The sequence below is a fragment of the Oncorhynchus kisutch genome, linkage group LG9 (assembly GCF_002021735.2).
Source record: "Oncorhynchus kisutch isolate 150728-3 linkage group LG9, Okis_V2, whole genome shotgun sequence".
NCBI classification, from domain to species: domain Eukaryota; kingdom Metazoa; phylum Chordata; class Actinopteri; order Salmoniformes; family Salmonidae; genus Oncorhynchus; species Oncorhynchus kisutch.
This window is the reverse complement of record NC_034182.2, coordinates 25,139,954-25,161,208: the sequence shown is the minus strand read 5'-3', so window position 1 is coordinate 25,161,208 and position 21,255 is coordinate 25,139,954. Positions and strand designations below refer to the sequence as shown.

The 21,255-nt window shown below is 38.9% G+C and overlaps 2 protein-coding genes and 1 long non-coding RNA gene across 5 annotated transcripts; 1 reads left to right on the top strand and 2 right to left on the bottom strand.

Annotated features, from left to right (window-relative positions):
* Window positions 1-884: 884 nt before the first annotated feature.
* Window positions 885-8,599, bottom strand: LOC109896975 (ubiquitin carboxyl-terminal hydrolase 47). 3 transcript variants are annotated; one of them, XM_020491456.2, is made up of 13 exons: window positions 8,498-8,599; window positions 8,146-8,262; window positions 7,956-8,052; window positions 7,627-7,745; window positions 7,404-7,474; window positions 7,167-7,298; window positions 6,755-6,850; window positions 6,154-6,282; window positions 5,808-5,936; window positions 2,384-2,409; window positions 2,214-2,248; window positions 1,846-2,116; window positions 885-1,743 (listed from the first exon to the last, which is right to left on the bottom strand). In XM_020491456.2, the coding sequence occupies exons 2-13, from the start codon at window positions 8,204-8,206 to the stop codon at window positions 1,317-1,319; spliced, it is 1,593 nt and encodes a 530-aa protein (XP_020347045.1). In that variant the 5' UTR covers window positions 8,207-8,262; window positions 8,498-8,599; the 3' UTR covers window positions 885-1,316. The 3 variants fall into 3 exon arrangements, with proteins under 3 accessions (XP_020347045.1, XP_020347044.1, XP_031688094.1); XM_020491455.2 differs by having other exon boundaries at window positions 885-2,116; XM_031832234.1 differs by having other exon boundaries at window positions 885-2,116; window positions 8,146-8,254; window positions 8,498-8,562.
* A 460-nt stretch (window positions 8,600-9,059) lies between these two features.
* On the bottom strand, window positions 9,060-10,006 carry LOC109896973 (uncharacterized). The gene is made up of 2 exons (XR_002256164.2): window positions 9,684-10,006; window positions 9,060-9,498 (listed from the first exon to the last, which is right to left on the bottom strand). It is a non-coding gene; the product is annotated as an uncharacterized LOC109896973 (long non-coding RNA).
* Window positions 10,007-10,068: 62 nt separating this feature from the next.
* On the top strand, window positions 10,069-20,102 carry si:ch211-212k18.15 (probable E3 ubiquitin-protein ligase RNF144A-A). Its single transcript, XM_020491454.2, has 4 exons — window positions 10,069-10,490; window positions 11,350-11,450; window positions 15,663-15,836; window positions 19,315-20,102. The coding sequence occupies exons 1-4, from the start codon at window positions 10,403-10,405 to the stop codon at window positions 19,768-19,770; spliced, it is 819 nt and encodes a 272-aa protein (XP_020347043.1). The 5' UTR covers window positions 10,069-10,402; the 3' UTR covers window positions 19,771-20,102.
* The last annotated feature ends 1,153 nt before the right edge of the window (window positions 20,103-21,255 follow it).

Sequence of the window (21,255 nt, the reverse complement as noted above, 5' to 3'; positions counted from 1 at the left end):
CTTGTCAGCAATTTCCATTTATGATACTTTAATACATTTTATCTTTCTCTATGGCTTTTCCTTTTGAGATTTTACCTTTACAGCCAGACAAAATGACAACTATATTTTTGATTCATTTGTTTGTATTTCCATTTTGTCATCCATTGCCATAGTGCTATTTACTGGAATTCAGCTGATATCCCAGGTCAGTGTACCTTGGTCTCTGTACGCAGTACTCCACCCAGTACTAAAGTATTAAAGTTGTTATCAATGATATCGTCTCGAAAAAAACAGACCTAGGCAACAGCACTAGTTTATGACGGAGCATTGTGTGGGACGCAACCCGTCTGCCGAGGGAGAATATTGATGATACCTAAAAATCATCTATCTTTAGGCTGTGATTTGACAACCTGCAAAATTACAGTTTCTATATGCTTATTTAAAGATGTATGGTGGCAGTTAGCCTAGTGCTGGGCCAGTTACCGAAAGGTTGCAAGCACTTAACCCTAATTGCACTGGACAAAAGTGTCTACTAAAGGGCCTCCTGAGTGATGCAGTGGTCTAAGGCACTGCTTCGCAGCACTAGAGGAGTTACTACAGACCCGGGTTCATGTGACACAACCGGCTGTGGCCGGGAGTTCCATAGGACAGCGCACAATTGGCCCAGCGTCGTTCGGGTTAGGGGAGGGTTTGGCCGGGGTTGCTTTCCTTTGCCCCGGTCGCAAGTTGAACGGTGTTTCCTCAGACACATTGGTGCGGCTGGCTCCGGGTTAAGCTGATGGGTGTTAACTAAAAGGTGTCTACTAAAATGCAAGAATAATATTTTGCGTTTTAAAATGTCAGACCAAGGATGATCTCTAAACCTCTTGTGAAGTCTTTCAAGAATTAAGATGAGGACTAAGTTATTCTCTACATACAAAGCATCTTTAATATATAGTACTTTGTAAACACTTGGACAAGAAATTCATCTGAGTAAAGTGATGAACGATGTTGAACATAAAAGAGGCTAATAACAGGACTTTAGTTAAAGTTAGTTGTTAAACATATATAAACAGATAATACAGGGTTAAAGGCAGAATTGTACCCAAAATCAGAATATATTCCATATTCCATACATTCCTCTTCCAGTTTTCAAATTGGACAAAACAGAAACTTCAAATTTAGCCATCTCACTTCTTTTCCATTCCCTCCTCTCCTTCCCTGAAGTTCCTCTTTCTTCTTTTCTTGTCTTTACCCAAAAGCTCCATCTCTTCTACACTTCTCTTTTCATTCTTCTTGCATCGTTTTTGTGTGTGAACTGTGGCATTTAGTTGACACATGGGGAGTTGGGACATAGTTTACTTCTTCTTAGACATACCAACGACGCGACCACTGCGACCGATGGCCTTGGTGTACTTGCCACGGACACCCCAGAAGCGCCTGAAACCACAGTGAGCCTTGTTCTTCTTCTGCCTCTCAAGAACCTCTCTCAGCTTGTTGTCCTGAACGTTAGCAAGGAACTGACTGTAATTGGCATCCTTTTCGTCCTTTCTTCTTTGCATTTCTTTCCTTCTGAGTTCATTGAACTCTTGGTGTGATGGGATGGTCTCACACCTATTTGTAGAGCTGGAAGACTCTCCGTACTTGGTCAGACTTGTCTTTGTCTCACCGAGATGCGTTTCTCCCTTTACCATGACACCCTCTCTGTCCTTATCTACCCTTCTCACTACATCATCCTGTTCTATTTTCTCCACAGCATTTTCCTCTTCTTTCAATGATGAACACCTGATGGGCAAAATATAGTCATGATGAAACACACGGAATTTGCCTAATTTCCGACATATCTCTGGACTCTGCTGTTTCTCTGTTATCAAAACAACATCATACCGTCTTGTTCCATCCACATCCTCTCTCCTGTGTGCATCTATGTCCTGTCTTCTCTCTATCAAATCATCATCTCTTCCTGTATCTGCCTTTCCTACATTTTCCTTTCTTCTGACCGCAACATGTTGTCCCTGTCCTTTATTTCCATCAACACCGTGATGATCATCTCCACTTGTCTTTATTTGAACCTGCTCTCCAACCTCTGTAACCCCATCCTCTCGGAGTGAACCGTGAACTTGGTTGGTTCCATGGTTCTCACGATCTGAAGCATGTGCTTTGCGGGGGAAGCAAAATGAAAGACATCAGTGATACAGTTTCAAGGCAATTGATCAAAAGAGCACAGTTCATAAATAGTTCATAAATGAACTTACATTTCCTGTACACCAGTAGATAAGCACTCGAAGAACTAGAGAGAGAATCATTTGTTATCATACGTATTTAATTACTAACTGGAACGCCTGTTAATGTTCTGGTTCATACATTTGGCGATAAACTTTGGATACATAACTGGAAACACAAACACACGTGAAAAACAACATACCTGTCAATCAGTGGAGCTGGTTGGACCTGTAAGGGAGGAGCAGCAATGCGTCAAAATTAAATAAATAGAATACATTTCCAATGGCCTTAGATAAGATTCTGACGGAGTAGCATGGCATTTTTGGTGATTCCCCACCAAATATATACAAATATGAACTATAATCATATTTGTTCTTGAAGTGATAACCCTTGTCTGATTCACTCCAGCGGTGATTTTATCATGTCAATCTTGGTGGGCAAAACAACCAATTTGTTTAGATGCAGGCCAGCGAAGCCACTGCATAACTCTAAAAATGCATAAAATGCACTATAACGGTGACCAGAAATTGTTAGGGTCTACATCAAGCTGTCCCAACAGTGGAGCTTATGGCTGACTTGCTTACAGTTACGGCTATGGGTTCCGCTAGTGGAACGTTTCGACCACAGCCAGTGAAATTGCAGAGCGCAATTTTTTTTAATTTTATATTTGAAATATTTAACTTTCATACAATCACAAGTGCAATACACCAAATGAAAGCTTTACTTCTTGTTAGTCCAGCCACCGTGTCAGATTTCAAAAAGGCTTTAAGGCAAAAGCAAACCATGCTATTATCTGAGGACAGCACCCCATCAAACATACACATGACAATCATATTTCAACCCGCCAGGCGCGACACAAAACTCAGAAATAACGATATAATTCATGCTTTACCTTTGAAGATCTTCTTCTGTTGGCACTCCAATATGTCCCATAAACATCACAAATGGTCCTTTTGTTCAGTAAATTCCGTCGTTATATCTCCAAAATGTCCATTTATTTGGCGCATTTGATTCAGAAAAACACCGGTTCCAACTCGCGCAACATGACTACAAAATGTCTAATAAGTTACCTGTAATCTTTGTCCAAACATTTTAAACAACTTTCCTAATACAACTTTAGGTATTTTTTTACGTAAATAATCGATCAAATTTAAGACGGGATAAACTGGTTTCAATAGCGGATAAAAACAAAGTGGAGCGAGCTTTCAGGTCATGCGCCCCAACCACAACAGTACACTTGGCTATCCACCCAGATAGGAAATGGCTACTTCTTCATTTCTCAAAGGAAAAACATCAACCAATTTCTAAAGACTGTTGACATCAAATGGAAGCGATAGGAACTGCAAGCAAGTGCCTTAGAAATCTAGATCCACATAGAAATCTCATTGAAAACACTGTCACCTCAACAAAAAAAATCATGGATGGTTTGTCCTCTGGGTTTCGCCTGCCACATAAGTTTTGTTATACTCACAGACATAATTTTAACAATTTTAGAAACTTTTGAGTTTTCTATCCAAATTGTATGCATATCCTAGCTTCTGGGCCTGAGTAGCAGGCATTTTACTTTGGGCACGCATTTCATCCGGATGTGAAAATACCGCCCCCTAGCCCGAAGAGGTAATAAATATGGTTTCCACTGACTCCTTGTGGATTTGTGTAACTGGATAAGAACCGCGTTATCCTTCAATAATAATGAATGTCAACATGAGTTTGAACCATACACCAACATTATTACATACATGCAAACATGGTTACGAGAAGGGGATACTATAATATACTGTTGTTGGGTCTGTAACTTACAGACCCAACAACATTATATACTATCCCCTCCTCGTGGAGAAAAGCACCTGAGCTAATTATAACACACAAAGTAAGCAAAACAATTAAATGCATAATTCTAACATTGCCTAAAATTATGAATAAGATACTAATGAGATAGACCTAATGTAAGCAATATAACAATGCAGATATACAAACTATGGCGGACAGAACGATAAGTGCTTAAGAGGCAAGCTGTAATTTCGATTAAGACATGAGCGAGCTGAGATGGAAGTAGTCTATATGCCGCCTATTCCTCCAGCACTTTTGAAATGGACTGCGACATAATTCAGAACATGGGCCGTTCTTACAGTATTCTCCCTGTACACTAAGTCCCAACAGTAGGCTAAATTAACGGGGGCACATAAGAAGACAAGTAAAGCTCTTACAATGGAGGCACGTAGGCAGACAATGAAAGCTGTTACAATATTCAATGATGACATTTCTCTAAAACAGGCTATAGGCTACATGTGCACTACCAAGTCTGAACAGTAGCCTACATGCCTATTTGTAGGCTATATGACCTTTTGAAATGGACAGTGACATAATTCAGAACATGGGCCTTTCTTACAATATTCTCCCTGTACACCAAGTCCCAACAGTAGGCTAAATTAACGGGGGCACACAAGAAGACAATTAAAACTCTTACAATGGAGGCACGTAGGCAGACAATGAAAGCTGTTACAATATTCGATGATGACATTTCTCTAAAACAGGCCATAGGCTACATATACGCCACTAAGGCAGAACAGTTGTACAAACAGGCCCTGCAGTGCTGCCTCACAACTGCCACACAATTTAATGCATGCTATAATTCTGGCAAGCACGTACCTATTCTCCTGTTGTTGGTTGTGAAGGTTGATAGCTCATCTTTATGCGGTGTCTAGCTGAGCCACAATGTTTGATTTCCCAGCAATCCGAGTTTAACAGCATTGTCTATATGTGATGCACAATTCTCATGTTTTGAGAGAGACAGATGTTTTAAATCCTTGAACCCAGACTTGGACCACACACCCTCCCCACTGAATAGCAGGCAGGGGAAGTAAAATAGGGATTGCTTTGAGATGCCAAACCATTCATTGTTGAATTTGCTATTTCCGAGTTGTTGTGAAATGTTTATGTCCAAAGACGTTTTATCCTTAATTTCTCTTCAAATGACAAGGATTGAAAAGGATGTGCCAGTAGATTGTCAACATGATTCATAATGATGACTGCTTGCCAATCTTGCGAGCTAAGATTTTGAAAAGATGATGTTGACATAATCAGTCTAATCAAAGCTACGGTAGATAAAACATGATTTGACGTCCTTTTACCAGTGGCCAATGACCTTGAGCCTTCTTGGATGGGCAGTTCTAATATAACTCTATGGCAGCACCCAAGGGGCTTGAATTTTCTAGCTCTCCCTGTAGAATTTGCAGTGACAGTGTCCCCTTGAGTGGCATAACACTGAGCCAATCACGGCACAGCTAGAGAACATTACCAACCCCTACGCTCCGTATTTTCCGCTGGCTGCCCCACCACCATAGAAATCACTTAGCTAGGCTGAAACACCTACATTTTGGAGCTGCCTTCCTCAAGAAAGAAAAAAATAGACCATGTTTGTATGCGGCTTTATTAACTCAACGATTTTTTGTTTTTACATTGTTTGCAAACTGACATCTGACACGTATTAATGCCACCTGCCCTGAACAACGGGTCGCCACTGATTCACTCACAGAACCAAATAAAATGGCAAATACAATTTATGATATTAGAAAAATGATGGTATAGGCTGTATTCAATTAAATAAATAAAATAACATTGCCTACCTTTGTAACGTATGAGTCATTGAACTCATACCAGTTATGATCTTCAAAGGACTTGATCTTAGCAGTGTAGTGTCCACATCCAAGACTTCCGAAATGGTCCACAATCGCATAGAGTTCATATTCACATTTCTGTTCAGATAAATCAAAAGACATGCCATTAACTGAACTACAGATGTAAAAACAGACATCACTAAATATTTTATTTTTCTGATGGGCAATAAAGTGAAGGCAATATACAGTACAACAGAACGATCCGTTTAATTTAGTATGGCTACATTGCGAAGCCCTAAATGTAGACTTGTATGAGAACAGGACCTGTTGAATAAAGGTTTTGTAAGTAGTCTACCTCTGTCTGTAGTGTGTGAGGCACATCCACGCAGCAGTTGATTTTGACATATGACATGCTGTAGTAGTCAAATTCAAACCGCTTGAGGAGCAGAGTAAGAATTTCTGGGTGATATTCCATCTTGCATTCCTATAGGTGACAGACGGAGGGCATTGTAATACAATATCTTCTTCAGTGAAATGCTTGACATCCATTTTTGAGAAGTCTTTGGTACAATAATTAAAGCTGCACTAAGCAGAAATGCTCTGCCATTTCCTGGTTGCTAAAATTCGAATAGGTTGCCTCAATTTCAGTTTATGTTTCAAAATAAGCACATATAGCGTAGAGAATAATTGTACCACCTAAACTACTGTGAAATACTGTATTTTTTCCATTACCAAAAATATTGTATTTTCTCTTTGAAGTTGGTGTACAAAACTGAAAGTAAAAGACATGAAAACTAAACTTAAGAACAGGAAGCATATTAATAGTGCACAGAACTACCGCTTCTTAGATATGATTTCAATGAGAAGGACATATATATATATATATATATATATATATATATATATATATCTTTCATTTGGTATACTAAATGAGAATTCTAAATGTCACTACTCACAATGGTTGCATCTAATTTCTTTTCACATTCATCACAGTACATCTGGTTTTCCCCTGTGACAGATGAAGACTTGAAGAACTCCTTAAAGCCGTCTTTCTGAAAACACAGAAACACAAAATATTATCTTTCTCCAACAACTTGATATTCTTTCCATGAATTTGTTTTTAATGTCATATTATATCAACTTATAATATTAACTACAATACCATGATCATGAAAACTGAGACAAAAAGTAGAGTAAGCCTACACACATGCCAAATTACGACATAATGCATTCCCACGACAATTATGCTTATATTGAATAACAATAACGTAGGCTATGGCATTTAAAGTGTTGGTTAGCCCTGTCATGATCATATTTGCCATCATAAAACAATGTTTTTTGCTTTAGGTGAAGATATATTTTTCCTACCACACTGTAGGTTTTGTAAGAGTCAGAGGGATCTGCTATTGAGAGGGGCAGTGTCCAAAATGGACCAAATCCATCACTCATCACATGTTTTCCTAAACAGGTAGTGATGTGCCTCAATTGTCCTTTGAAGATCTGGAGACAAACTATTGTCAGTCTTGTCATATCATAACTTATAAACATTGCATGGTTAGCTATCAGGTTTTGCCCAAGATGAGGTAAATAAATGCAGTAGCCTACCTTTGACACTTCAGGATTGACCATGCCTAAAATCTTCTCAAAATACTCAGCCGCATCACATTGCTTGTATACTGGGGGGGGGAGGGAGGGGGGGGGGACGACGACAATGAAGGGTCTTCTACTACAAATAACTACAAACACTATACTTAATACTACATAACATCACAAGCTGTACATCTAACAAAGTTGCAGAATTTTTAAATGCTATGAAAGCTCAACTCACCATCATCAATGCCTAGTATTGATGAGATGCCCTTTGTGTTAGTTTCAATTTCACGTAAAGTTGTAAACAACTTTTTCAGCTGAAGATCAACAGTGTCTTCTTCTTGAGGAGCCTTATTACTGTAAAAAATAAAAGACTGATTTTGTTAAGATATACAGTATATAAGATGTTTAGTATTAATCTCAGTGTACTGTGTGGTGATAATGTTTCAATAGTATGACTCAGAGACATGTATTTAGTTAGATACATGGCTCTGGTAAAACTCAATCTATTTCTAATACTTTCACTGAGATACAGTATCCTTGGCACAAAGAGTAAGAATGGAAAACCTTTCAACAGCCTCTCTGAATTCTTTAGTCATGAAGAGGACCTGCAGCACACTGTTCAAATAACACGTTGCCCCTTGATTATACAGGCCATGGTGTTCTGAAAGGAATAAAGTTGTCAATTAGTGCACAAATGATAAGAGACAGATATAGCTGCATTGTGTTGTACTTGTACATACAGTAAATCACATACCTGGTCCTGGGGTGGGAAGTATGCTTTTGAGCCTCGGTAGTGTTGAAATGTTCAGCTCCATTGTTTACAGTAGTTTTCACAGTCCAAATAAACGCCATAGAACACCCACCTAATGACCTGGAAATGTAAGATTTGATAAAAAATGAATTGCTCTCAAGTTTTCCAACACCAGAATGTTTCCACTTGCTTTGATAGGCTAATGAAAGAATACAATGGGATTATCAAATCAAATGCAACATTTCTATTTGTCAGTTGAGTTATCCAAAAGTGTTTCTAGTTTGTTTGGTTAATAGAGCAATACAAGAAAATCGAATGTAGGCTAGACTATACATATTATTCAATCCAAATTTACCGATTTATTCGTGTATTCTTGTAGCCGAAAAGCGTCCCTTCGAGTTGTCACCTCTAAGGAAAAACAACGACGTTGAACCGGCTTCACTTTCGATTTCGGCTATTCCTGTCAGTATCGCAATATAACAACCTTTTTTAAATATTCCTTTTTTAGCAAAGTTGTCCTTGTGAAGGCACACTCAGAAAATAATTAAACGTTGAATTGTTTTTCAATCACATCAAACGAAACTCTATCGTTAAAGGGGCAATCTTCGATAGATACATACATGTTTGGACTTAATTTAAGATATATAGGCTTGGCTCTATGATTCTTGAAGAATATAACTTTAAATGCATGAGTTGATCAGATAATGCAATGTTTTAATCGTATATTGAATTATTATAGTAAGGTTTCAGGCGGCCCACCTAGTGTTTCTAATCACAATTGGACACACTGACAACTTTATGTTTCTGCATTAATTCTCTGCATGGACGAAAATAAAAGAATAAATAGTCAACCAAAATATTTAAATATGGATACTGTAACTGTTATTTTTCCAAATGAATGAGTCAGAGAGAGAGTCCAGAATTGGGAGAACATTCATTTATTGTTGAATATTGTTGTTGTTGAAGACTTCCATACAGTGAAGTCACAGATAAAATAAAAATGAATTGAGAAGTTCTGGTAGCAGGTTCAGAGAATAAACTAAATGCTTTCTGGCCACATGTTGTTTATATTTTGTTTAAAAAAAGAGCCCATACATTTATCAACATCAGTTCCTTCGTGTGGTTTGGCAATGGGATTGGCAGTGAGATTAATATAACAAGACTACAGTATTAAAAAGACATCAAAATGCAGGCAGAGATTCTCTCTTCTCTCCAATCGTTAATGTCTCCATCCCCCAGGCACCCTCATCACTAGCTGAATGACAGACTGGTTCTGGATCCCATATGAGGAGAGCACGGATGAGTCCTCCAGCTGCTTGTTTGTGAAGATCAGTCGCAGGGTCTCCAGATTGTCCCCTAAAAAGGTCAGATGTTTTAGTCAATACAGTTGATAACTAATAGAATTTCCTTAATCACTGCTCAACCATTACCCCCGAAATTAAATGCAATACTTAATTTAGTTAATAATCGAATTACATTTAATGAAACTCTCATAATGATTGATGATTAATCATTCCACTGTGGAATGAATATCTCTCTACCTGAGTTCCCCGGGAGTCTTTCAGAAATTTTATTTTTCAGTTGCAGTACTGTCATACTGTTCATTTGTTCTTCCGTATTGCTCACGTCTATTACCATTTTCTCCCCTCTGAATCCAATCACGATGACCTGGTAGATCTTTCCCATGGTTATGAATGTGCGTGAGCTGCTCAGGTGTCCGAGTTTTTCTGTCAATTGGTGTAACTGTTTGTATGTGAGAGAATAAGGAAGGAAAAATGCTCCTCCTTCTCAGAAGCACATGACAAATAATAAACAGACCTAACTTTTGAGTACAGAAATTAAACTGAAAGTAGGTACAGTGACTTGGGATCTCAGGGGAATTCCATCAAACTAAATGAACAATAAACATGTTTGACTCAATACATGTGGTGACTGAGATCCGCCAGCTGATACAGGTTTATCTGCTTTACAACGCTGCAAATGTTATGAGAACATCCTCAAATGAATGCAGTCAACGTCATTTACCGTATATCACGTGTCTTCTTGAAACTTGAAGGTGAAAGCTTCTGGTGTTGAATAACAAGTCCAAGGGATAAACAAGGGCTTAGAGTTACTCAAATTTTATTCCGTGAACGCGGTCCAGGCACAGCATTCATTCAAGGGAGAGCACACCTGCCTCCGGTGGTTATATCATCGTCCCCCGGGTGAGTGTGAAGAAGTAGGATTACTGTACAAGACAGTGAAGATAGAGAGCAACACGATGACAACTCAACAGCAGGAGGAAGAAAAGCGATATGACCCCGGAGACAGCACGCTCAAGTTCGTCAACCGACAGGACGATTTAGATCGTAAGCAATCCATTTAATCAATAAACCAACATTATCCAGGTAAAATAAAAGAAGAAAAAATGTGGTATTCATTATTACCTATCCCCAACTAGTCAATGTCCTCTTCGTTCCTGGAGGAACATAGTCAGTGGTGCAATGTGCGTAGGTAAAAATACTTTAAAGTACTACTTAAGTAGTTTGTGGTATCTGTACTTTACTTGACTATTTATATATATATTTTTTACATATTTTACTTTTACTCCACTACATTCTTAAAGATAATGTACTTTTACTCCACTACATTCTTAAAGATAATGTACTTTTACTCCACTACATTCTTAAAGATAATGTACTTTTTACTCCATACGTTTTCCCTGACACCCAGAAGTGGCTACTCGTTGCATTTTGAATGCAGGACAGGATAATGGTCCAATTCACGCACTTATCAAGATAACATCCCTGGTCATCCCTACTGCCTCTGATCTGGCGGACTCACTAGCCTTTGATCTGGCGGACTCACTAAACACAAATGTTTCGTTTGTAAATTATGTCTGAGTGTTGGCGTGTGCCACAAGTAAATCGTGCCATCTGGTTTGCTTAATTAATATAAGGAATTAGAAATGATTTCTACTTTAACGTTTGATACTTAAGTATATTTGAGCAATTACATTTACTTTTGATACTTTAAGTATATTTAAAACCAAATACTTTTTTACTTTTACTCAAGTTGTATTTTACTGGGTGACTTTCACTTTTACTCGAGTCATTTTCTATTAAGGCATCTTTACTTTTATTTAAGTATGACACTTGGGTATTTTTTCAACCACTGAACATGTTTTCCAGAATTTCCCATTGTTACATTTCCTCGTTTTGTTCTCAGCCCTAGATGACGACACTGAGACTCTGAAGGCAGAGATGTCTTGTGGTCATGCGGTAACCCCGGAGTCACTGACCGGATGGTGTCGCAGCCTACTGGACCAGGTAGGCCTACTCGCTATTCCTTAAAGGGGCAATCTGCATTTGAAATCATAACAAAGCAGGCACCCCTGCACTGTTTTGGTATAAAGCTGAGGGGTTGGGCTGGAGAAATGAAACCTTTCCCAAATTCATAAACAGGGCTATGAATGCAAGGACTGACCATGATATCAGAATGATAGTTTTAACCATGTTCTGAGGTTGTACAGTGTTTATTTACATTTACTTTGTTCACAGACATTAGAGTAAAACAAGAGTAAATGTGGGGTTCTGATGGGGTATGACCAATGATGTGTATAAACCCTGAATGACTGACAGGGGGCACTGTGTTGAAGCCACCTTGCAGCCACCTTGATACTCCTCCTGAATTGTAATAAATATTTAGGAAACTATAGAAATGCATTTATTATCGTTTACATTTGTTTTTGACACGTTAATTTTATTACAGACACCTTAATGCATACTTTTAAATTATATTGTGTGAGTTTAACAACAAAAATAAAAATAAATATCTAAAAACATTTTCCTTAAAGTATATATTTTTGGTACTAATTTTACTGAGAAAAAAAAAACTTAAGTACATGTAATTTGTCCTACAGCATTTCATTGAAATACTGTAGGATTCCGTTAATTCCTATGGAGGACTGCTTCTACTTGGGAGTGGCAACATGCCCAACCTGTGGCTTCAAAGCCTCTCAATGGCCCAAGCATAGCATCAGCATTGGGTATGACAGTTGAACTAAGCTCATATACTGAGTGTACAAAACATTAGGAACACCTTCCTAATATTGAGTTGTACCCCCTTTTCCCTCAGAGCAGCCTCAATTCTTTAAGGCATGAACTCTACAAGGTGTTAAAAGTGTTCCACAGGGATGTTGGTCCATGTTGACTCCAATGCTTCCCATGGTTGTGTAAAGTTGGTTGGGTGTCCTTTGGGTGGTGGACCATTCTTGATACATACGGCAAACGATTAAGCATGAAAAACCCAGCGGCATTGCAGTTCTTAGCACAAACCGGTGTGCCTGGCACTTACTACCATACCCTATTCAAAGACACTAGAATATTTTGTCTTGGCACACATACACAATCTCAAGGCTTAAAAATCCTTATTTAACCTGTCACCTCCCCTTCATCTACACTGATTAAAGAGGATTTAATAAGTGACCTCAATAAGGGATCATAGCTTTCACCTGGATTCACCTGGTCAGTCTGAGTATGGTTACATGCACACAATAATGCGATTATTGTGGATAGTCAGATTAATATAATAGTTAGATTACAACGTTTACATGCTTTGCAAGAATAACGGTTTCCCTAATAATCCTGTTTACAAAGACACATCTTAAATCGAGCTGCCTGATGGCACTGATAAACGCAGAAAATCAGCAATCAAATAAACGTTCTACCTCAGCTGCCATGTTATTTTTGGGAAGCATATTTGATTCTGAGTTTGAACATATAAAGTTTGTATGTGAAAACTACTTCTAAAACCCACATACATTCAGTTGTTCTGAATTCCCTTTACTCGCACTAAAGTGGGAGGCTTGCTCGGCTGGCACTACCACATGCGCAGATCAAATACACAGCTGGAATGCCAATTAAGGTGTTCAAGTGTCCTAATCATTCAAAAGCTTTTGGTTTCATTAATTTATTGTCACTGGAGCCCACCGGTGTAACTGCTAAACTGCTTGCTAACTGTACACTGTACTACATGATTGTAGCATGTTTACTAACGCGTTAGTTCTAATAGCTATGTTGACTTGACGTTAGCTAATATGGTGACAACAATGTAGGCTGTGTGTAGCGGTTAGCGGTTATGATACGAAGGTTTAGCTTGGAAAGTTTTTTTTGCCTGGTCACAGACCCATGTGTTGTGCACTGAAGTCCACAAGTGAAGGGAAAGGTGAGAGGAGGAGAGTGTGTAGGTGCAAGAAGGAATTATACAACGAGCAAAATGATCATGCTGTTTGTATATGGTTACTATGAAAGTGAACTGTGTTTGCTTGTGATCGGGGACGCATTCATTCTGCCGATTCTGTTGAAAAACGTTTCTTAAATGGAAGCAAACGGAACGAAACAGGGATAAACATACCTGAGTTTGTCCAATAGAAACTATAATTTGCAACTTTTGGACTAATGATTACACCCTAGATCAGCTAGATGCAGGCAAACTTGTGCAAAGCGATATTGAATATGTCAATAGCCCTATTCGCACCGGACTAGTATTACTATAGAACTTCGGTTATGTAATTACCAGAGTATGTCAGTTTTACCAAGATTCGGATGGGATTAGTTTTACTAAACTGCCCCTGTAATATTTTTTTTTCCCTCATTCAAAATGGACCGTTATGACGGAAGCCTGGAGGCTCTTCTAGGCGTGAAGGTATTTCAAGTGTCTAGGGATAGCCTAATGTTGACCTAATGGCCTTCAGTTGAGAAAGTCAAAATAAGAATGCATATCAATAAGAATCATGAACTGTAATCTATGCAGACATTTAATGAACTGACATATTTCGCAATTTATCAATTCATTGACACAATATCGTCCACTTCATCTTTTTAAGAGAGAAGTACGGCACTAGGACTGTTGATATGTAACAAAACAGATCTTTCATCTGTAGGTTATGTGCATAGCGCTTTGTTTTAAGTGTCAATTTGGTCCCATGTTCTTACCCCAACTGGGTGCAGCACCTGTTAAACTCTGTAATATCCCTCAAAACACAGGGATGACTGACATGGCAGATTCAGATGGGACTAAAATGACAAATGTGGTCATTTGTGCTCGTGCACATAATTACATTACCTAAGCTCCCCCATTAAAAGTTACCCTGTCCGAATAGGGCTAATGTCTGTCACCTTGATTCCTCAAATTTCTCTCGACCTGTGTTGTAAACTTTCATTCAATTGGCTAGGTTGTAGCAACCTCATGATGGGTATAGGGAACATTTTGAGTATCAGGTAGTAGCCTAAACCTGTCGATGTTACATTGAGCTGGGTTAATGGACTATGAATGACAGTCATCTAATATGCTGTAATAGAAATAAGGCCATGCTCATAAAACATTTTATTGTCTCCCCCTCATCTTAAATGAGCCAACCTCCACTTCGGTGCATGTAAACGTACTCTATGTCATGGAAAGAGCATGTGTCCTTAATGTTTTGTATACTCAGTATATATTAGGCCAAACCTACTACAGTGAATTTAGGCAACCACCACCTGTGCAATGCATAAATGCTTTTGTCTGACACACGTTTTGTGCCAATTAATTGAAGTTGAACATTCTCATTTTTGGAATGGCAAGTTCACTTTCTCACCCATAAACGCATGCCAAGTGCGCTGCCCAGCGGTACACATCAGCAAGATGTGGGGCCTTTTCATTAGGTGGGACGTCTGACATGGATAGGTAAAATAATGATTATGATCACATTTCCTCAATTTAAATATTAGACCTATGGAGACACCTATACATTTGGCAGCCAAGCATGAGTGATCATTGTAGCCTTTTATCGTCTAGACATGATGTTAAAATATCTTCGCTCCTAGAATAAAAACCACCAGGTTTCCATCATAGACTCAATTGAATAAAACATTTTTTTTTAAATTACAGGGGGCAGTTTAGAAAAATGAACCCCCTTCCTCTGGAATAAGGCACATGTTTGGAAAATAATTACATAACCAATGTCTCTAGTAATACTATAGCTGTCTCTCTCCCCCCCTTCAAACTTTCCATTTCAGGGCCCCTTTGCATAAAACATCTTCATTTTCTACAATCAAGACAAGATAGCCAAATTGCTTCAGAACATAATAAACCACGTTTCGTGTAGTTACCTTTTGCCTTAACTTGTTCATATTACTTTCTAGTACGTCAAGCTAGCTTACAAAGTAGCTACAGCTAACTAGCCAGCTAGCTTTGTAGCCATGGATTGTGCACCTTCCATTGTTTAGATAAGTAGCATAAGTGTCCTTATGACCTCATAGTGTGGAATTATAATAATAAAAAATACATGCACTGCCCCTTTAAGAATCAGTGGGTATATAGGGCCTATCATTTATCATAAATTAATATTAAATAGGTGGACATAGAGCTGAACTAACCATATGAATCGAACAAATGATATATTTTAATATGACTTACATCATGCATATTAAATATATTGCACTATTTTGATATCCAATGTCCAACAATTTTCCTGAAACTTTTCTTCTTTGTCCTCCTAGAGCCAGTTCAAGTTTTTGTGCCCTGCACTTGAGGATGGCACCTTTGTGAAGTGTGGTGCTGAGTGGTCTTACCAGGAGGTACGTAGGCTGGCTGTTCTGACCACTGAGGAGATGGAGCACTTTGAGAAGACCATGGCAGCTTTGGCTGCTGCCACATACTGTGAATACAAATCAGTGAGTGCATGTCTCATTGTTCAAATGATTTATTTGCAAGCTTTTTTTTATTTTTTACTTCTGTATAGATTATTATTTTATTTATTATACCTATATTTTATCAGGGAGTCATACTGAGACCAAGGTCTCTTTTTACAGATGAGCCCTGAATTACATAAATGACAGAAAATACACACATCAATATAAATACATAATGCAAGCAGAAAGAAAGAAACACATTAATCAGTAATAAGGTCCTCAATCAGCTTTCTGAACCTAGAACAGGCCTGGGCAATTCTTCTCCATGGAGGGCCACATTACAATATATTTTGGCCATTGTGGGCCAGAATCATATTACAGGATTATACATCATGTGTATGACTATGTTGACAGATATATCTACTGTAAATCACATCCAGATATGCCACTTATTTTCCTTTTTTGACATGCACAGAAATAAACCACATCCATGTTCTCCTTTTGGTAGGTATTTTCATTATTAAACATGCAATGAACTACACTGAGTGAAAAGTACACTGTGCATTCAGCACCACGGACAGAACTCGTCAACGGGTATGCGCAAAAACACAAGAAAGAGAGAGCTCAACATTACATTTAAACAACTCAAGTGTGAGGAGTGAAGTCTCTGATGGGCATTGACTAGAGCAGTGAAGCCAGGTATAGTTTCTGACGTCGCTATGCACGGGACTGCTGAGAGGTAAGAGTCAGTAAGAGATGATCTTTGCCTTGACTTATTATATTTCATCACTGGAAATGTCTGTTCACATACATAGGTTGACCCAAACAGTACAAACATCATCTGAGCATGACTCCTAATCATGGGAAAGTTTTGTTCATCGAGAGATGCATAGAACCTCGTCAGTGACATTGTTTTGAATAGTTCTCCAATCACTGCACCAGACTGAAGATCGATAAGCTCAAGTTGCAGGTCAGTGGAGCGTTATCCACATTGAAGGTGAAAGGAGATGAAACTTAAAGCATGTCATTTTCCAACACTTTGAAATCCTCAAAACGACGAGGAAACTCACCATTCAAAGCACGCAGCAGCGATGTATACTTCTCCCACTGGTCATCTGATAAGGAACAGACTAGTAGTGATGTATACTTCTCCCTCTGGTCTTCTGTTAGGGAACAGACTAGTAGTGATGTATACTTCTCCCACTGGTCATCTGATAAGGAACAGACTAGTGGTGTCGGAAGGTGGGTGAGATTGTTGGCTTCTACTTGGCAGGTCAGGAGGAATAATTTTCCCTTGAAGGCTTTGACAAGGCTGTACATCTGATGTGTAAAAAGGCCCTTCCCTTATAGTTTGGAATTCAGTTCATTCATGAGGGCCATGATGTCCATGGTGAAGGCAAAATCAGCCAACCATTCTTTATCTTGCAGTTGAGGGAAATCCACATATGTTCCTTTCATTTTCCAAAACTCAGCAATCTCTGACTTCAGGCTCCACACCAAACTCAGACATCTCACGTTTGTGCGGTAAGGACATTTAGAAAATTGTTCCACAAATAAGGTGCAAGAAAACTAAAGGCTGATTTACGTAACTCATTGAGACCAAAGGAATTTACAGCATTAACCATCCCAGAGACCGGGTGTGGTAACACGTATGTCTAAAGTTTAGTAAAGATGTTAGGTACATTGGGACATTTTGTAAAAGGGCTTTATAAATGAAAATATAGCAATGTATCAACCAATGTATCAGTGGGCCAACCAACTTTCTGGTAGAGAATGCAGTGATGAGTACTAAACTTTTTGCCCGTAATAAAGTGCAGTGCACTGTGATAAACTGCATCTAATGGCTTTAATGGAGTGACAGTGATAATAAAGCATAATATACATACAACCACAGAGCTATGAACAGGAGGGTGGGGACAGATCACCTCTTAAAACCTCTTTGGGCTGCAATCCCGTTCACGGGATGATATGACAACAGCCAGTGAAAGTGCAGGGCGCCAAATTCAAAACAACAGAAATCTCATAATTAAAGTTCCTCAAACATACATGTTTCTTATATCGTTTTAAAGGTTTTCTTGTTGTTAATCCCACCACAGTGTCCGATTTCAAATAGGATTTACGGCGAAAGCACCACAAACGATTATGTTAGGTCACCACCAAGCCACAGAAAAACACAGCCATTTTCCCAGCCAAAGAGAGGAGTCACAAAAAGCACAAATAGAGATAAAATGAATCACTAACCTTTGATGATCTTCATCAGATGACTCTCATAGGACTTCATGTTACACAATACATGCATGCTTTGTTTGATGAAGTTCATATTTATATAAAAAGAAATCAGAGTTTACATTGGCACGTTACATTCACTAGTTCCAAAAACATCCAGTGATTTTGCATAGCCACATCGATTCAACAGAAATACTCATCATAAATGGAGTTATACACATGGAATTATAGATATACCTGTCCTTAATGCAACTGCTGCGTCAGATTTCAAAAAAACTTTACAGAAAAAGCAAACCATTCAATAATCGGAGACGGCGCTCAGAACAATCAAGTCAAAATAGCCACCATGTTGTAGTCAACATAAACCATAAATTACATGCTAAATATTACCTTACCTTTGATGATCTTCATCAGAATGCACTCCAATGAATCCCAGGTCCACAATAAATGCTTGATTTGTTCGATAATGTCCGTTATTTATGTCCAATTAGCTACTTTTGTTAGCGCGTTTGGTATACATATCCAAACGCTCGTTCTGGTCAGCGTTACATCGGACAAAAACTTCAAAAAGTTATATTACAGGTCAAAGAAACATTTCAAACTAAGTACTGAATCATTAGGATGTTTTTATCATTAATCTTCAATAAAGTTCCAACCGGAGTATTCCTTTGTGTCTTCAGGATCCATGGAACGCAGGTCGCTATCATGTGAAATGCGCGTGACCAGAAAATGGCTGACTGCCAGACACCTGATTCATTCTGCTGTCATTCAGTCCCACAACACAGTAGAAGCCTCATTCAAATTTCTATAAGACGGTTTACATCTAGTGGAAGCCCTAGGAAGTGCAACTTCATTAATATCTCAAGTGGATTTCAATGAGAACTGTGTTGAGTACATACCAACCTCAGATTTCTCACTTCCTGTTTTGATTTCGCCTCAGGTTGTTGCCTGCCATATGAGTTCTGTTATACTCACAGACATCATTCAAACAGTTTTAGAAACTTCAGAGTGTTTTCTATCCAATACTAATAATAATATGCATATATTAGCAACTGAGACTGAGGAGCAGGCCGTTTACTTTGGGCACCTTATTCATCCAAGCTACTCAATACTGCCCCCCAGCCATAAGACGTTTTAACTACAGTACATAGGTTTGGTCAGAGATTCTTTACTGTGTTATCCAAAAAAAGTAATTGCACATGTTTTATTCAGCTATATCATCATGAATCTCTGCATGCAGACAGTAATAGGATTTTCTAATCTCCCCCTCTTACCCTACCCTCTTTTATAACAGTGCCCTGTCTGCGAAACCTTTGTAGAGAGAGAGGACCTCACCAACCTCAGTGTCCTCTGCACAGTGTGCACTGCAGACAAAGGTCAGAGGTATGAGTTCTGCTGGCAGTGCCTGAAGCAGTGGAAAGGTCCCGCGCCACGCTCTGACCGCTGTGACAACGATGGCTGTATCAACCAGGACCTGGAACTGCTGAAGAACTGCGAAACCACGTCTCTCCCTCAGGTGGCAGGTGTCACCGACTGCCCCTCCATTCGCGCCTGTCCCACCTGTGGCCAACGGGTGGAACACGACAAGACTGGTTGTAAGAATATTCTCTGTCCAAGGTGCAATAAAGAGTTCTGCTTTGTGTGCCTTAAGCTCAAGGAGGAGTGCTTGGAGACCAGCTCATATTTCACAGCCTGCTCTGCTGGTGTTGCCCCCAGGCAGACCTCTATACCCACCTGGAATAGAAACTGAAAAATAAGATACCTCTTATTCACTGCATACTGTAAACTCTGCTTACATTGTCTCCAACAGAACACGTAGGTAGAAATCTTGCTCCACATACACATTTCCTCTCCATATATTGTACAATGAGAGTTTGTGTGCAGTGCTTCATGTAAAGCATAATGTTTTATTTTACCATCTTATATTATAATCTTAGATATTATACAAAGCGAGTTTCATAGTGTGTAGACTCAGAGCTTTATGTTAATTAGGATTTCTATATCATCTTATCATTATTATCATGTTGCTTATGTGCATCATCATGTAATGTAATAAACTACTGGCAAAAGTAACAAACTTCATCTGTTCGATATTGATGTTTTTGTGCTCCATAACAATAATGGAAATCAAACGGATGTCTTCATTTCGGGACACAGAGTTTTGAGATCAGAATAATAAAAGGAGGAAGAAAATACCAGTAGCAAACATCTACCCAATAATATAGTCTTTTACTGGTAAAACAAAACCCTTCAACTCAAAAAGGACCTTCATACCGAGCCTGTGCAGATCTTAAGTGATATCTTATCAAGCATTCCATTAGATGTAAAAGGACTAGGCTAACACATAATGCATGAAAGATGAGCTTTTAAGCATCAGTAACACGTAGCTTTCAACATACAGTAAATCTAAGGGATATAGAAGTGGAAAAATGCTTTGTTTTAAATCAGTGACAAGAGAAATGATTAATAACTGTGTTCATTTTGTGCCACTAAACAATCCTTGACAATACAACAACAATAATAAAAGATTAGAATTACGAACACGTTCAAGGACATTGTAATATCAAAGGGCAAATCCATGGACATAAATGTGCATGGACGAATATTTAAAATATGTATGCTCTTCTGAGACAAATATCAAAAACAGTCTGACAGTGAGGTCTGTAGGCTATGCACTGGATAGGTTATCAGACATGCAGGGACAGACAGTGTAGCGCAGCGGTACTCAACTACTAATTGAGAGGGTCCAGTGACACAAATTTCCTAGGTGGCAAAGGTCCGGATGGATATCTTCCTTTTTCGGGGCTTTGGTACAGCATAGTAACAAACGTAATCGTCTACGACTTAGAAAACATGTTATATACAATTTCAGTGACGCAACATCTACCCATCTGAAGATCTGTTTTGCTTCTCCTGACAACTTTCTCACATTTGTGACCAAGAAGGGGTTATGGATGAGCAGTAGCAGTTCTCTTCCAACAGTGAAGTCATCAAAGCGTGCCTTGAAGTTATCCACAATTGGCCCAGTGCTGTCCTTTTTAGGGGAGGGTTTGGCCTGCAGGGATGTTCTTGTCCCATCACGCTCTAGCGACTCCTGTGGCAGGCCGGGCGCAATGCACGCTGACACGATCGCCAGGTGTACGATGTTTTAAAAAGTATACTTAACGTCTATACTGATACACCATACTAGGTACGCACATACACTTCAATCGTTACAATATTTTTGTGCACTCTA

Bases quoted from the DNA above. Each gene is read 5' to 3' on its own strand.
- LOC109896975 (XM_020491455.2), bottom strand. From the start codon at position 8,206: ATGGAGCTGAACATTTCAACACTACCGAGGCTCAAAAGCATACTTCCC. The intron at 6,851-7,166 runs GTAGGAAAAATA...CTGTGTTTTCAG, and splicing joins CTTACAAAACCTACAGTGTG to AAAGACGGCTTTAAGGAGTT. The intron at 2,117-2,213 runs GTAAGTTCATTT...TCCCCCGCAAAG, and splicing joins TCTACTGGTGTACAGGAAAT to CACATGCTTCAGATCGTGAG.
- si:ch211-212k18.15 (XM_020491454.2), top strand. From the start codon at position 10,403: ATGACAACTCAACAGCAGGAGGAAGAAAAGCGATATGACCCCGGAGAC. The intron at 11,451-15,662 runs GTAGGCCTACTC...TTGTCCTCCTAG, and splicing joins GTCGCAGCCTACTGGACCAG to AGCCAGTTCAAGTTTTTGTG. The intron at 15,837-19,314 runs GTGAGTGCATGT...CTTTTATAACAG, and splicing joins CATACTGTGAATACAAATCA to TGCCCTGTCTGCGAAACCTT.